Source organism: Calypte anna, chromosome 1, assembly GCF_003957555.1.
Source record: "Calypte anna isolate BGI_N300 chromosome 1, bCalAnn1_v1.p, whole genome shotgun sequence".
Classification (NCBI taxonomy): Eukaryota; Metazoa; Chordata; class Aves; order Apodiformes; family Trochilidae; genus Calypte; species Calypte anna.
Window position 1 is genome coordinate 98,019,729 of NC_044244.1, and position 16,657 is coordinate 98,036,385.

Here is a 16,657-nt window from a genome sequence, read left to right on the forward strand (position 1 = left end):
TGTTGTGAGACCTGTCTTTAGGACTGAATCCTGGGGCTATCATATCTTGCATCTGCATTTGGTTAGAATGGCACAATAGGACTTGAAGCACTCTTCTTTTTCATGTTATTGATACCTTTTACATCAGCTTGTCAGTGGACAAGCAGGGCTTTATAGGATACCCTGTGACCAAAAAAAGAAAATATCAATAATCTTTTGATTAAGCCCTGAAGTTAAAGCTGAATTCAATAAGCTGCCATTCATTACATCTCAAAGCAGTACCTCATAGGCACTCAAAGAATGAGAAGTGTTAAAATCTGATATGAATCAGAGGGTGGGAGATCCTGCTTTTGAGGAAATCCCCCAGTTCAGTTGTTCAAGGTGAATATGGGCTTGTGCTGTGTATAAATGTCCATACTAAGCACAAAATGGTGTCATTATTTACTATGAAGATGTGAAAAAAACCTGATTTTACATGTGTTTCTACCATCTTTTTTCCTCAATGTAGCTGTAAGCACTCTTACAGTGGATTAAATTATGAAAGCAAGAAAAATGTGCAGTTACCTATGCTGCTTTTGTATATGGTATCCAAAATGTGCATGTATTTGAGTTTTGTTACTTTCTCCCCCTAGTAAGGGAGGTTGTGGATACCCCCTCCCTGGAAGTGTTCGTTCAGGGCCAGGCTGGATGGGGCTTTGAGCAACCTGGTGTAAAGTGAGGTGTCCCTGCCCATGGCATTAGGGGTTAGAACTAGATGATCTTTAAGGTCCCTTCCAATCCAGACCATTCCATGATTCTATGAGTATAGGGAGAATGTTTGATATTTAGCAATCAAAAGATAGAACTAAGCTTAAAAGGTGCATATATCTTAATTTAGGAAAGGTGTCAATAGATCTAAGTTCCTTAGTCACTTCTAGAACAAACAAGATGGGCAAGACAGACAAGCAAATACAACACAAATCTTTTCAAATAGTTTCACTGTGTTGCCAGGAAAGGGAAGCAGTGCTAAAAATAGCCACTGAGTGAGTGGAAACCTGGAAGTAGCTCTGGAGTGTTGCAGAGCTTGTGTCCTCCATGCTAGTGAAGTGTCAATGCTTGTGGTAAACTTCAGGCAAGGTGGTTGTAATAGAATTGTAGCCACAGAAATGAGGGATGAATTTCACCTTTGATTTTATTCTGCTAGGATTTCTTAGACAAGACAGATCCCAACATTTACTGCTGCACTGGCCTGCGCTGTTTTGTTTTACTAATAGCATGCTGCCATACTGCCTTTCTATAGTTCTATCAAACTAACATCACTATGCTTTCAGCAGTACCTATGATTAAGCAAAAGGCATACAATTTGTCCTTTAAAAATGGTTACTTTAATGACATCAGCTATTGTTAAAAACAGCTGTGTTTTTTGATACCAGTAAAAATATCTTTTGTGTAATTTGGTGGGGATTTTAATGAAAATACTCAAAAAACTAGGGTCTGCATCTCTATTATAAAGTATTCTAGAAAAAGAAAAAAACCAAAAACCAACATCTTCTGTGAAATATACATTGCAAAGTAGGTTACCTCTCTGCAGTGCATCAAATCATCACTGCAAGCCCAAGATTTTCTTCAGTCTTGCATTTATTTCCTTATCTTTATATATAGCTACAGTCCTGACATCTGTTAAAATACTTGACTACTCCCACACATGCATATTGTACTAGGAGTCTTACACACTCAGAAGAGTTTATTAATAGAAGCACTGAGAATTAAGTTTTTCTTTCATGTGGTAGCGATAAAGATTTAATTTAGTTGAACCTCTGTTCATCTGTTCCTCAGTTCCTTAAGAAACTAAACTAGATTTAGTACTTTAGTCACAGGAGAGCAATGAGACAGTAGTTTAAGATTTTTTTTTCATGTCCTTGTGACGGCAAATTAATTTTGAGACACTTGATTCTCTTTTGAATAGCTCTGGTTTAAATGCACTTTCTATTTTAATGAAGGCTTGTTACTAAGGTTCCCTATTTTTGAATGTAGCTAAATTAAACTTGACTGTGTGAAAGGCCTATCTCAAAGAAAGTACAATGGAATTCCCAAGATAAGGAGCTGTGCTACAGACGCAGCCTAAAATGGAGGAAGGCTCAGAGGTTTTGATTTTTTTGCTTAGTGTCATATCCCTGGAAATAAATTGACTTGGTAAAAGGGGTGAAAAACTACAGCATATCTTAAATTCTAACAAGACAATCTGGACTCCCCCAAAATGAGTTACTGTAAAATTTGTTTCTTGTAAAAATTGTATTGAGCAATTGTTCTGTTAGACAGAGCCTTTTCTTTTTGTACCAGGTTTGCTGGTCAGATTCTGTCTTAAAGGCTAGTTTTAGTGAATATTTTATTATTTCTCTTCGATGGCATTAGGTTGAAAAAGGCAGTGCTAGCCTTTTTCTGCCCATCAGTGTTAAAAAAACTGTACTGTCTTGTCAACAGGAGGGGGAGCATGTGCTAATACGAAGAGCAGATGCTGGTGCTCTGTATTTGGATTAGAAATCCTATTGATCCAAAGAGGATTTATTGTAGCTGTGAGTCATTGTGTGTCATTGTTCTATTGTTAACCTTTCCCTCTTAAAACCAAAGGTTGAAAGGTAGAAAAGTGTTACATCTAGAGAGATCTTTTACCTTTTTTTGGTGATTATTTAAGAAAGATAACAGCTCTGTTTAAGCCTCATCTATGAAAACAAAAATTAATTGCTGCAGGAGATTTCCATGCCTTTATTACAGTAAGAGTTGGTGCCATTCTTGATTAACAAAACAGTAAAACAGTAGTTCTCTTTGTTCCTTTATATTATTATTCCTTACTGAATACTTAAGTATTCCTATTAGTTTAGCGTAATGACCATTTATTTAGTGAACTGCAGATAAGATCCAATAGGACCTTGATAAAGCCTTCTTAAGGAATTTTTCATTCTGCATTCTAAAATTATTAAAAGTGGTGGTGGGGGGGGCTGTTTATGCTAGGATTTTCAGAAAAAAAACTTAAAATACCAAACTGAGGGGTATTCAAAAGGCTAAGACACGGTTCAGTCACCTGAAGACCACAATCGAATATCAAGCTTTTTTTTTTTTTTTTTTTTTTTTGAATGGTACCTGCAGACACAAGCTTCTTTTTGAATGGCAGATTTAATTTTATTTCTATATCAGTGTAACTGAACTACTGGGTTAGTTATATACATTTGTTTTGTGTTCAGCTGTCTGCTAGATTTATACTAATGTGGTATGTTTCCCTTTCTCTCTTCAGCTTAATAACCAGTTTGTATTTTGTTTTGATTTTTCAGTCCCGTCTTTTACCTTCACACCAACAGGTATATATTTGCACTTTTCCCCCCTTCTTTGTTACTTTAGCATGTGTTTGTGGTACTGTTTCTCTTTTTCTGACATAACCAGTCCAGCTGTTCTGAATGTTATTTTAAACAATTTAATTAATGACAGGTATCATTATTTCATTCTCTAAATAGTGTATATTTCCTTTGTAGCTGATGCTTTTTTCCTCTGTGTGTACTGTTTTGTAACATACCATTTGATGCAGACATACTGTTTTTAGCATGATAGCTTTTACAACCTGGGCTCTCTTCTTGCCTTGGAATGGACTAATGTGGCCTTCTGCATCTAGCAATGCAAAAGGTGCTTCTGATGCAGGAGGAATGACTTAGCAGAGCCCAAATGCTGACTTGAAAGGACTCAGTGAAATAACAGCTGGTGAAACATTTGCTTCTTTTCTTTCCACTGAACCTGTATTAAACCAGTGTTAAGGAATTGTCTGCTTGGGAAGATAGAGAAAATCAGTGTTTCAGCAGATAGATTTCTCTGCTTATTGCCTTAAACTGTATTTGTGCTATGAAGTTTTAAAATATCATTTTCTACAAAGAGGTGCATTTCAAATTCAGGATAGGTTTAAAATCATCCTCTTTAGGTTTGCTCAGAAATGTACAAAATACAGCATAACCTGAGCCATAGTCTACTGAAGTTTGTGAGAGCCTTTCCAGTGTATAGATCTGACCTTCAGTCGGTCCCATAGTCTGGCAGTTCAGCAGCTTTTTCCCTAAATACAACTCAACACATTCAGTACCCACCAGTATATTGCATGCATTACCTTCAGGTACAGCTTGAGTAAACAGATTGGTTATTTCTTCCTTTTGTGTTCTAAATCCCTTATTTTTGCAAGAGGTCTATAAGACTTGCAGGACATGTATGTTAAGGTAAGGTAAAAAACCACCTGCTGCCTGCTCTGCAGACTCAAGATGAACACTGCACTAATTTGGCCTCTGGAAAGCAGCTGAGTTACATCCTTCCAAGTTAGGCTGAAAATGAAGCAATCCCACATCTCCCTGTGTGCATCCAGCTAGACCTAAATCATAATGGGCTAGATTCTTATCCACATTTAATAGTGTCTTATTTCAAGACTCATCCTATTATGTTCAGTGCAGTTGCTTACCTCTAGGCATGAGTCAGAGTGGTCCTTTGTGTTTCTGAAGTCCTTTGATATCCACTGTGAAGACTTAATTCAAGCTATTATTATTTTCCTGTTACTTTAATTGGCTTAACAGAAGGCTTCTATTGCAGTTACAATTGTAGAACATTACAGAAGTACTGCAGAGGTTGGTAGGTTAGCTAACCTATATTTTCACTGTTGGATTCTTAACATTAAAAGAAAATATCAGGACTCCATCAGCTTTGTTGGAGCTGAAAAATAAATAGCAGTGAGAGTTTTAAAGAAGAAATTGGAAAAAACACTAAGTATGTAAAACATTTAAAGGGAAAAAAACCCAACCACATTTCTCTTTAGGATCCCAGTTGTTAGTTCCATTGACTTTAAATAGGACCAGACCCTCTTCTTTAGCATTAGCTATAGTAAGACTTACCTGTAGCAATGCATCCTACATTTTAATCCTGTTATTATAATCACTGCCAGCATTTATCTCTCTCTTGCAGACTCCTAGTTTGGAGTTCTTCTAAAGAGCAGAATTTGGCTGCTTCTTTTCAACACATTCCTAGTCGGAAAATATAGAATCAATCAGCATTTGCAGGGAGGCAATCTCCTTAACCCTTTGCCAAACCCAATGCAAACCTGCAGATTTTATAGCACTGTTTCTTCTTGGATGTTTGAAGCCTAAAAACTAACTCTTTAACCATGATGCTTCCTGCGAAGGATGTACAGTCCATGCCAACAAAGAAATTAATGTGGACATCCACTTTGTTGATGTGTAATGCTTCTGAAATCCTAGCAAAACCGTTCCTTCTAATTTATGAAGTATTCTTTCTGCCAGACATTTTTTACCAAGATTTGTAGATTTAAATTTTTAGAGAAAGTATCATTAATAAATCCAGTTGTGAAATGTTGCAAAATATGAAGCTTCTGTGGACTTTGAGAGGTGCTTGTTCCCTGAGTATAATGCAGTAACATTCAGAAAGAGTATGTGTTTTTGCAGTACTTTCAGCTGTAATTGCCATTGTTTACATTGGATGTAGTGTCTGTTACAGAATCATGATACCTCTTTAATCTTAGCAAAATAATACAGTGGAGCAAAGCTTTAACATCAAGCCATTCATGAAATAAATATATGACCTAAATTCTTCCACAGAGTAACTCCACTGAAGTCAGCAGAGTTATGTTAAGTTCAAGCTGATGCATGGCTTCCTGCCTTCTTAATCAATACATGTGTTTGTGTGGTTCAAAACATTACTGAAATAGAAAACATTGTTGGAGCTAAGACCAGCAGTTACCAAGCAGCACAAGTATTATATCTAAATCAGCATTTGAAGGAACAGCTTTCTGAATTATATTTAGAATGAATGTATAAACAATGCACATTTATTGTCAGCTAAAATGTAACAAAGGCAAATGTAATACTGTCATTTTTAAGTCTCTATGATTTTTAAATTATTTCTGTTCTTTATCTCTAACTATTTCAGTTACGTATCAGAGAGGAGGAGAGGCTGTAAGCAGTGGAGGCAGGTAATTATGTGCTTCATTTTTAAAGCTGTAAACCATGTGCAACTAAATCTAAGAATGATAGGAGTATGATTGTCCTTGTGAGTGATGGAAGAATAATCACTTGAAAATATACGTTTTACTTACTTATAAAAATTTATACCTTTTTGGCCATATATTTTTCAGTTTAGAAGGAGGGTGTGTGGTTTGAATATTTAGGTTGATTTCCAAAGAATGAGTTGTAGTATTTTCAGCTTTGTTAACCTGTAAAAACTGCATCTCAAAAAATGAGCAGGAGAGGGAGCACTTTAACTTCAAAATAAAGACCTGGCTTACCAGCTGATTAAGGGAGTAAAAGTAATTAAGTCATGGCATTTATGAAGATTAAGGAATATATCTGGTTCACAAATACTACAAAGAAAGAACAGGTTTATTGGAAAAAATTGCTGAAGACATAAATGACTTATGACTTTTTAAGAAAAAATCTTGCTATGAATGCAGAACTGTTAACTGCTTACAAGGGATGGGGCACTGAATGAAAGGGAAACAGGTAAGTTTTAAATTTAAAGCCCTCTGCTTTGAGAACCTAGCCCATTCCAGACTGAACATTTAACTGAAACATTTTTACTGGGTTTACTTAATGAATGGCAGTGGACAAAACAATAAGCTACATTACTAGTGTATGGCTGGGGTTTTCTTCAGTAGGCAAAAAAAACCCATTTTTTGTAGAAACCACTGTCAGAGCAGTGTCACTTCAGTAGCACACCTGGTTTTTTTCTAGGTCACATTCAAGTGTGCCGTTTTTATAAGCATCTCAGTTAAAGGTTTAGCATGATACTTAAATGAGATCTGAAATCTCTAAGAGCAGCTGGACAAAAAATTCCTGTCTTGTGATTCCTAATTTGCAAGACCATACTAAAAATTTGGTAATGGTAAAGATTAGGCATAAAATTACACATTCCCAGTCTGCTTGAATGCTGTGCAGAGGTGATGCTATTGCTGCTGAACCTGGCACATTAAGAGAAATTGCAGATATCTCTGTCCAGCACTCTGTGCTGCTCTGTTGCTGTAGCCATAAAACCATGGGAGGAAAACCTCTAGAACAGTTCCCATGTGATTTTTGAATGGAAAACTCTGTAAATCACTGGGTTGCTGCCTTCACCCCAGGATAGTGAGAAAATAAGAGAGAACAGAGATGAAGACTCTCCTTCCCTGACAAGGTTGTTCAAAAAGATACACAGTTAACATCCTTTGTGTTCTTTGTGCCACTGTGCTTTCTCTCTCTTCCATAGCACAAGCTAGACAAAGCACACTCGCATAGGCTCAGAGGACAGGGATGAACCCAGGAGTCTCTACATCACATACAGGCATTTTGGTAATGCTAGAGAAGCAGCGTCATTTTTTACCATCCTAGTTTGAAGGATCAGTGTCACAAACTAGCCCTGAAATTGATTCAAGGTGCTAAACATCTATGCTTCTTTTGTTCATCTGCATATGTAGCATTTACAGAATGTATTATGTTGTACTGTATTTTGTAGAATATGAAGCATACTTCTGCAAGTATGCAACAGAAAATAGATTATTTTTGCATCTCGTACCTTTAGTTTCATTTCCAAACCTAAGGCTTCCTCTTCCTCACATTATATTTGTAATATTTTGGAGAGGTTTAGCATTTTTACCAGGTGCAGTTACATTACATGAGCGTGCTAAGGCATTATTCAGAATTCAGGATGTCACAAGGGACATGTTTCAGCATTATCCCCACTTCTGCGATGCTGAAAAAATACCCATTTCTGTGTCAATCCCTTTTCTAGACTGGATTCAAGTAATGGTAATTGTGGTGGATTGACTCCTGGCAGCAGCTAGGCACCCACACAGCCACTTTATCTGTTCACCCCAGACCCACTACAGTAATTCAAGGAATGTGCTGCAAAGCTTTGGAAAGATCTTTGGAAATTGTGGTCTCCGATCATCACCAGGCAATGGAGCTGTAATGCAAGAATCTTTTGCCTGTACTTGGCTCCAATCAATACTTTTTGTCTACTTATTTACCACATGCTATATTTCTTACATGACAGCAGGCATGAATGCAAAGTGAATTTTAGAAGCAAAGGACCTTTAACTCTATCCAAAGATCTAGTACACAGGTCGTGAGATTGCTGAAACATTTTGGAAGGCTTTTAATGTCTTGAAGTACAGTTTCATTGTAGGAGCAGAGTTGTAGGAAAAAAACCAGAGTGTTTCAAGACAGCTGACCTGCTCAAAGGACTACATAGCTGTACGTTTATTTCAGATTTGAAAAAAATATTTGTTTAGTGTGTGTGTAATGGCTGGTTTTTTAGCCTAACTGTAAGTCAAGCCTCATCATCTCCTGTGTTAAATTATCAGGTGACATATGCAGTACAGAAATATATATACACACATATGTACAGATCTAAGTCTATGACTTAAGCCTGCGGCACTGACAGGCTATACCCCCCACAACTAACTGCATGCAGTATTCTCAATTTGCAGTTTAAGAGGATTAGCATATTTTATTTTTAAACAACATCACTTCTAATAGTACAGAGACTAGGTTCTGCACTATTTCAGATGGAAAGTTTCCTGATAATTTTTTTTAAAAATATATAGATGAAGGTGGCTAAAAGTATCTATTTTAGAAGCACATTAGGTTTTAAAAGGCAATTTTAAGTTGTTGGGCTATGCTACTTATATGGACTCTATAAGATGCCATTGCACTGTTAGTGTGAAAATAGAAGAGACACCAAAGATTCTACAAAACATCTGGGCATCTTTCACACTCATTAGAAAAAATCAGCAACTTGGAAAACAAGGAATGCCATTTCTTTAAGCCGATGGCAGAAATATACTTTCTTTCAAATGCAGCCACTATGAAGCATAGATACTGGATATACTTAAAGGTTTTGAGTATTTCCAGCTGCTTCAAACTTTCTGAGAATCTGCTGCTGTTCCACCCGCACAAAGATGAAGCAAGTGACCAACTCATTAACAAAGATGTATCACACACTCAGGATGTGGAGACCCAAATACTCCCAAGTAACAGAGGTTTCTGTCATCTACTGTTCCCTTTGACCTACTACAGTGGTACTAACTGGTGATGAGAAAAACTTGGCTTCATAAATCACTTAAGAATTTGGATGTATTCACATCCAAACTCAGCTCTTATTACAGCCATTTTAGTTCCATGTGTGAATCTTTTTGTTGGTTTGACTTTCCAATTTCCCCTTCTGTATCTCACTTTCTTTAAGAAAGTGATAAAGGTTAGCAACAACAAATGAAACTGTAATAGAAAAAGAAATATTAAAAAAACCAAACAAACAACAAAGTGGCAGGTAAAGGTTGTACACCAATGTGTAGCTATAGTATGAAACGTATAGGTATATAGTCAGCAAACTGAACTGACATTGTCCGTGGCTCTTCATTTCAGAGTATCTTAGCAAGTAAAAGGTTACTTAGGAGACCAGAAACCATTAAATAATTGAATCAAGCTGTATTTGCTAGTGCTCAATCTTTTAAATATGTGATATTATATCTAACCTGTTGAGAAGAATATTCTTGCAATGTGAAAATGCCTTTGTTTAGTTTTTGAAATGACCAAACTTTGTTTTTAAAGGCCAGGACTCCTAAACATCAGTGAACCAGCCACTCAGCCATGGCTAGCAGATACTTGGCCTAACACAGGGAACAATCACAACGACTGCTCCATCAACTGCTGCACCTCTGGCAATGGCAACAGTGATAGCAACCTTACCACATACAGTCGACCAGGTTAGATATGTTTCTACCTTGCTAAGGAATCTTTATAGAGTGTATATTTCTAATACCTGAGGGAGTATACAGGTTGGTTTGGGTTTTCTGATTTCCAGTGCATTTAGACTTAATACAGTTTCTCCTCTGTATCATGATCATGCTTTAAGCCCCATTTTGGATCTTTTTTTTTTTTTTTTTTTTTTTTTTGGTTCCTTTTGAATAGCTGTAGCAAGCTAAAGGAACCCCTGCAACGTTCAGTGTTGCCCAACTTCATACTGAGCTGGTATGTGTTTAGCATCTGAAAAAGAGCAGATAAGGTCATTTTTAGGTTGTTCTGTACATTCTTGTTGCTTGGATGGAGAAGTACTAAAATGACTTCATTGAGATTTTCCTTCTGGTTTGAGTGTGATGAGAAGCAAGAAATAAAACATTGCAAGAGGACTTGAAAGACAGTCTACTTTAGCACATTCAAAACCTCCCTTGGGGTGCCATTCTATACAGAATTGGATAGCTGCTTTTCTGTTTAGGGCGTATGGATAAAGAAGTTAACTTCACACTCTAAAAGCAATTACGAAATGTGAGGTTAAGTGGTAGTTCCCAGGAGACTGGGCAGGATACAGGGTACTCTTGAAGAAAACCTCATGAATTCCATGGGAACATAGTTAGGGAAATCTATCTGGAAACACTAGTTGTTGCACATTATGTTTTAAACAGGCCTTAGGTTTCTTTTGGTTTACCCCGGTTTGTGTTACTGTTGAGGAATGAAAATGAGTCTTGTTTCAATACCAGCATCTGTAGCTGATTTGTGCTAGTAGCATTTCCCAGCATTTTGGAGGAGTATGATTACCTCTGGTGAAGGTGCCTGAGTGCAAAACAGCATTACATTCTGTAATTAATGTGAAACCAGTCATACAGTGATGGTGGTAATTCATCTCCTGCAGTATGCTGACAGTGACCAGTGCCAGGTGCTTCAGAGGAAGGTGAGGGATTTTAATGTTAGAGACTTGTATCTTACACTCCTTGAGGATATCATGTCCACAAATACCTATGTTAAAAAGATTATTGATACAGAGACACTTTATTGTGCCAAGTACAGACATACCAAGTTCTAGTAACTGAAACTTAAATTCAGAAAAGAGAATGCATGTTTTGGAGGGTTGTAAACTATTATAAAGTCTCATCACAAGGTGCAGTGGATTCTTTCTTACTATATTTTCTGTTAAGCTTGGTTGTCTTGCAAAGTGATTCCTTTCTTTCAAGTAGAGATTATGAGCTTCAGGGTCAGACAAGATGCTCTTAGTAATCTCTTCTGAGCTGAAAAATCTGGCAAATAATTATGTCAGCTTGCGTTTGGCTTATGCTCTGAAGCAAAAGAGTTGGATAACACTTCTATAGCTGTGAATATGCTAAGTAACTGGGCATTTTTAAAGTAATAGTACTGTCCTCAAAGCCTACTGAATGGGAACAGATGTTCTAAAAATAGATGCTATGAAAAAATTTAACAGAATGCATCTTCTGGAATATAGATAAAATAGATTTGTTTAAGTACTTTGTATAAGGAATTCCAATATGTCTATGTTAAAAAAGGTACCTACTGCATACACTGTATCAGTTTGCCCTACACACAAATTGTATGTAGATGAAAGTGGAAGAAGGTAAAAATATCTAAGTGTCTGCAAGGGTATTACAGCAAAGCATAAGGTATTATAGGAATGAAGAATATTCTGGATATGTGATTGCCCAATACAAAAGGCTTGGAAAAGAGGAAAGATTAGCAGAAAAAGCAGAAATTCAAACACTTTAAATGTTGAAACCAAGAAATGGTTTCAAAGCTTAAAAGCAATAAATAACAGCTCGTGTAAGAGATAAAAATATATGAAACAGTAAAGCCTTCAAAAAACACAAGCTGAGGGCTATGAAATGTCCAATAATAAGTTGTGTGTGGCATGTTATGATACTATTCCTTCATCCCTGGAAATGTGGATCAATGATTTTCTTTCTTCAGGAAATATTTCTCAAAAAAAAAATGTATCAATTAGAAAGTAGATATTTATATTTAGTAGTTATTTTATTTAGTATATTGCTCAAATAATTAAGTATCTGCTTAGCACCCTCTTCAGTAAATTAATTGTGGCCACAGGTAATGGACTTCACGTTTTGAATCAAGCTTATTAGCATAAATACCACAGATTTTTAAAAGAGAAAAAGTATGTTCTTAGTGATTGTTATGTAATCATTGATGCATTAATCAGATAAATAATGAGAATTTTTGCTTAATGACTACTGAACGCTGGTTTTACTAAGCCTTCTGACTGCTGACTCACAGACTGTGTCACTTCCTTCTGTATTCTTCCAGTGGACTGGATGTGGGGAGAAGTAAAAAGTGTGTGAGGGTGCTGTCACGCAAAGCCAAGAGAACACACAAGGGCAGGCACACTGTTTTACACAGTAGTAGACAGCATCAGAACATATCTAATTTACTCTATGCAATACATGGTGATCTCATGATGCAATAGATATTAGAGTGAATTCATGCTGTCTCTATAATATATATGTAGCATGCAGCATAACGGTATTACTATGGTATTACTTACTTTGTGATATCCAGAGCAACTAAAAGTTAGCAAAAATTCCAGTTTGCTTTCTTGTCTTTGTTTCAAAACAAAATACAAGATTGTACAAGGAAACAATGACCGAATAAAAACTTCCTGCTGGTACTGAGTTCCCTTTCACATTGTACTGTTTCTCTTTAATTCTTATGTCTAATCATGTTTTAATCTGTTTTATAAAAATCTGTTGTATCTCTGTTTCTTCTTTCAAGTACAAGTCTAAATGCAATTGAAATGACTGTCATGTTTGGTTATTCCCACTATTAAGTTTTAGTTGTTTTTTTCCTTTCAAAGCAAGTTATTTTAATCATAGTTATTGATCAGCTATCTATGCTGCTCTGAGAATAATGTCTAATAATGGGAATGTTTATTTGGCCACTGTAGAAAAACCCCAGCAAGGTAAGTGTGAATTTACAGTGAATCAAAATAGTGAATGCTACTTTCAAGGCAGTAGCTTATAAGGTAAATAATGTTCTGGAAAATAGTTAATTAATCACAGTATCTATGCTTCATGGATGCAAGCTGTACAGTTATGCTCTAAAAAATATTACAGGACATTTCATTGAAAGTGTAGCAGAAGCGAACAGAATGACCTTTTTTTCTTTCTTTCCTCTGTGGTTAGCCGATTGTATAGCAAATTACAACAATCAGCTGGACAACAAGCAAACAAACCTGATGTTGCCTGAGTCAACTGTATATGGTGACGTGGACCTCAGCAACAAAATCAATGAGATGAAAACCTTCAATAGTCCAAACCTAAAGGATGGAAGATTTGTCAGCCAGCCTGGGCAGCCCACTCCTTATGCCACCACTCAACTCATCCAGTCAAATATCAGCAATAATGTTAACAATGGCAGCGGGGATACAAATGAGAAACACTGGAAACCCTCTGTTCAGCAAAAGCAAGAGGTTGCACCCATACAGTACAACATTATGGAGCAAAACAAATTAAACAAAGGTGAAGAGCTTTTAGCTTGTTTCTCCTCTTTAGGCATCAGAGGAGGTGTGACCTTCTAGTACTGAAGCTTTCAGGTTCAGCAATTAGAGTCTTCTGTTGTGCTTTTAGACTTCACCCTCTTTAGATTTAGAAATCCACAGTTAGCATGTCAGAAAGTTAATTAGCACCACAATAACCTTCAGATACTGAATGTATTATAAAAAATAACAAGCTGTATCTTTGGAAAAGAGTTAAATAAAATAAATTTCCTATGGATTTGAGATTAATTTAAATTTAATAGTAGTTAAGGGATTGGTTAGGGCAGAGGCCAGATATTTTATTCATAAGCCAGATGCATGGTAGTCGCATTATACTCTACCTTAAATTTTAAATAGGTCAACCCACTCTTTCCAGTCGTGGATGGAGACTAATTAAATCTACATGATCATGTAAACGAATGAAATTTTGCATATCAAACTCTGTAAAACTGTACTGTGTTGTACACTGGGGACACAAGTGGAGTGATCCAATTCATTTAAGACTTGTTCCTAGCAAGATTCACATATCAACAGGCAATGCTACCACACACAGTTTTGGAAACTAAATTCCTTTGTTACCCTGCCTGTGAGATGTGTGGATCCAGAAGCTAAAAATAAATTTATTTCAGTGTTAACAGGAAACATCAGAATGTACTTCTGTGGCCTTGAGGGCATGTTTCTTTAATATAATGTGTGGGAGTTGGAAGAAATAGGTATGTGATTTCTTACTAGTCCTCCAGGATACCATGCAACCTCTTTTAATAATCTGATTTGCAAAACAGTATCCCTAGGAACTGGACCCAGTCAAACGTTAAACTGTTTGCATGGATTGTTGTATCTCAAGTGATCACATAGCGATAAGTTATCCAGTAAAAAGATTCATTTCGTTACATGAATGTTGATTTCTCTACTGGATCCATCTACTCACAAAGGAGTTCAAAGGGCAATAAAAATGTGACACTTTCCCTTGACAAAAACAGATGAAAAGAAAATTTGATTTTTGTGGCTCCTTATTATTATAGAGGGTGAAAGCTGTATTTTTTGTAATTACATTTTCTTCCATGAACTGTGTATTACGTATCTGTTTTGGAATTAAAATATGTTTGGTTTTTATACCCTGGAAAATACTACATCTTTCAAACTGTGTATATTACAGCTGCATATTCTCTAGCATATTGTAGTGTGGAAAGGCCCCCTTAAAGCATTGTCTGCTGACAGTCTTATATACATATTTCAGAGTGTTGATTTACTGTTTATCCTCTGTGTAAACATATGCGGTATGTAGGGCTTCAGCGTGGTCTCTGGAATGCAGCTAGGCTGAGAAACTATTACAGAATACACTCTGGTGTGGAATTTATCATTTTGCTCTTTTTCCCATGCTTATATTATCACAAACATTTCTGCAGCAGATGGGGATTGGATTTTTAGTTTTGTTTATTTTTGTTTTGATTTGCAATTTTATGAGTCAATATTCTGCTCTTGGTTTTCTCATTTCCTAAGTCAAAACCATCTTGCTGGCGATTATACCTTCAGCTTTTGTGATGGAAAATAACCATTTTGATGAGTTACATGCTGTGCTTCATTGTCACTACTTTATGTCTAGTGGTTCTGTTTATGACACAGTTTTATTTGCTGTATGAAGAGTAACTCAGCTCCTTTCTGTTTTCTTGAAATTATAATTCCTTTTTGGCATGAGAGTACTGTTTTGTCAGATGAGTATTTTACTGATCTGGTTGCCAAATCTAGATTTAAAAGCAATGTATGTATATCGAGTGCTTTGGAACTGGAGAAAGGAGTTACTGTAATAGTAATGAGCAAATAAAAGGCCCAGCCTGTAGCTAGAACCTGCATGAGCTGCTGTAAATAGAAATCTTTTTGGAGCCCGCAGACATTAAACAAAGACCTCTTCTGTTGTAAACCAGATTCAGTGGGGCTGCATTGTTGCTCCAGCAGATCCTTCAGCCCTTGTAATGCAGGACTGACTCCTACACGGGTTTGTTACCTTTGAAATACACAAAGTAGCTACCACAGTTCATTGGTTGCCCTGCGTGTGTAAATTAAGCAGAGACTGTGGAAAATCAATCAAGGTGTCAGTCTGTTCATATGCAAAATGCACACACAGGTCGTTTATATGTCCATTGAGATTTAATCCTTGCAGAGGCATCCGGACAGCCCTGTGCATAGGATTTCATTTTACTTCATTTTTGCCACGGAGCTGCTAAGTTCCCATGATTTATCTTAAACGTCCTAGACACAAGATAAAAATCCCATCGTGATTATTATGGGATGATTTTCCTTTCAATACATGAACTTGTTTCTTCTGCACTATTTTCAGGAGATGGTACTTTGTGTTATAAAGCAGGCATATAAAAGCAGATGTGTTCCTGAAGGGTAGTATTAACCTTACTGTTGAACTTGCAGATTACCGGGTAAATGACAGCATTGCTCCAACTATTCCATACAACCAGTCATACGACCAGAATACAGGTGGCTCCTACAACAGCTCAGACAGAGGCAGTAGTACATCTGGTGAGTATTTACAGTGTTTTCCAAACACTAGGCTTTTGGTGTTTGGGTGCTCTAGCTGTGGTTAGTATTAGTTAGAAGACTTTGAGAAGCAATGACAGAAAGAGACAGTAACACAGCACAGGGATGTTAAACAGCATAAAAACTGGACCAGTTTTTGCCAGCATTTCTGTTTCATCCTTATCATTGCTTAGTCACATCTAAATGGCAATTAAATAATTGATTGTCAAAATTGTGAAAGTTATGAAATCAAATGGAAGTTGGATTTCATAATGTTAATGCTTTACTGGTTAATATCATGGTCTCCAGATGGGCAAATCATAGAAAAGTCTTTTCAGGTGTCATTAGAAAGAGGATTTTAATTTATGTGTTACCTTCCTGGTACTTTACTGACTTCTTTTCTATCTCGGGTCTGCTCATCCAAGATAACCTTATTCCTGACAAGGCTCAAAATACCAGAACCTTTGAGTGATACATAGCAGAAGGTGTTTTGAGAACTTTTTTCATTTGTAAAATTGAACCAATACATTTTTTTGAGAAAAAATATGCATGCATTCATAATTTCTTTATAGATTTCAGTGGCTGTATGTGAAAACTATTCCTGTACACCTACATTGTAGGTGGTGCATAATTAAATTTTCTTTCTTGTTGGTGTCTCCTGTGCAGAATGTCTTAATGTTCTTTATACAAATCTTGAAACACGGCATGTTTTTGAGCTAAAGAATGCTGACCAGAGCACTGAAATTGCACTCTGTGCTTTGGAACCACAGAATGTGGTTTAATTCCTTATGGTTATCCCTTCTCATTGTGGTATAACCTGTTTACTATCATCTTTGAT

General features: G+C 36.5%; 1 protein-coding gene across 1 annotated transcript in view; it reads left to right on the forward strand.

Moving 5' to 3' along the window:
* Positions 1-16,657, forward strand: part of ROBO1 (roundabout guidance receptor 1) — a 289,711-nt gene that overhangs the window by 254,811 nt on the left and 18,243 nt on the right. Inside the window, exons 19-23 of the mRNA XM_030447251.1 lie at positions 3,285-3,311; positions 5,920-5,962; positions 9,573-9,727; positions 12,941-13,276; positions 15,715-15,822. Coding sequence (XP_030303111.1) covers positions 3,285-3,311; positions 5,920-5,962; positions 9,573-9,727; positions 12,941-13,276; positions 15,715-15,822 — 669 coding nt within the window. The remainder of the gene's footprint in view (positions 1-3,284; positions 3,312-5,919; positions 5,963-9,572; positions 9,728-12,940; positions 13,277-15,714; positions 15,823-16,657) is intronic.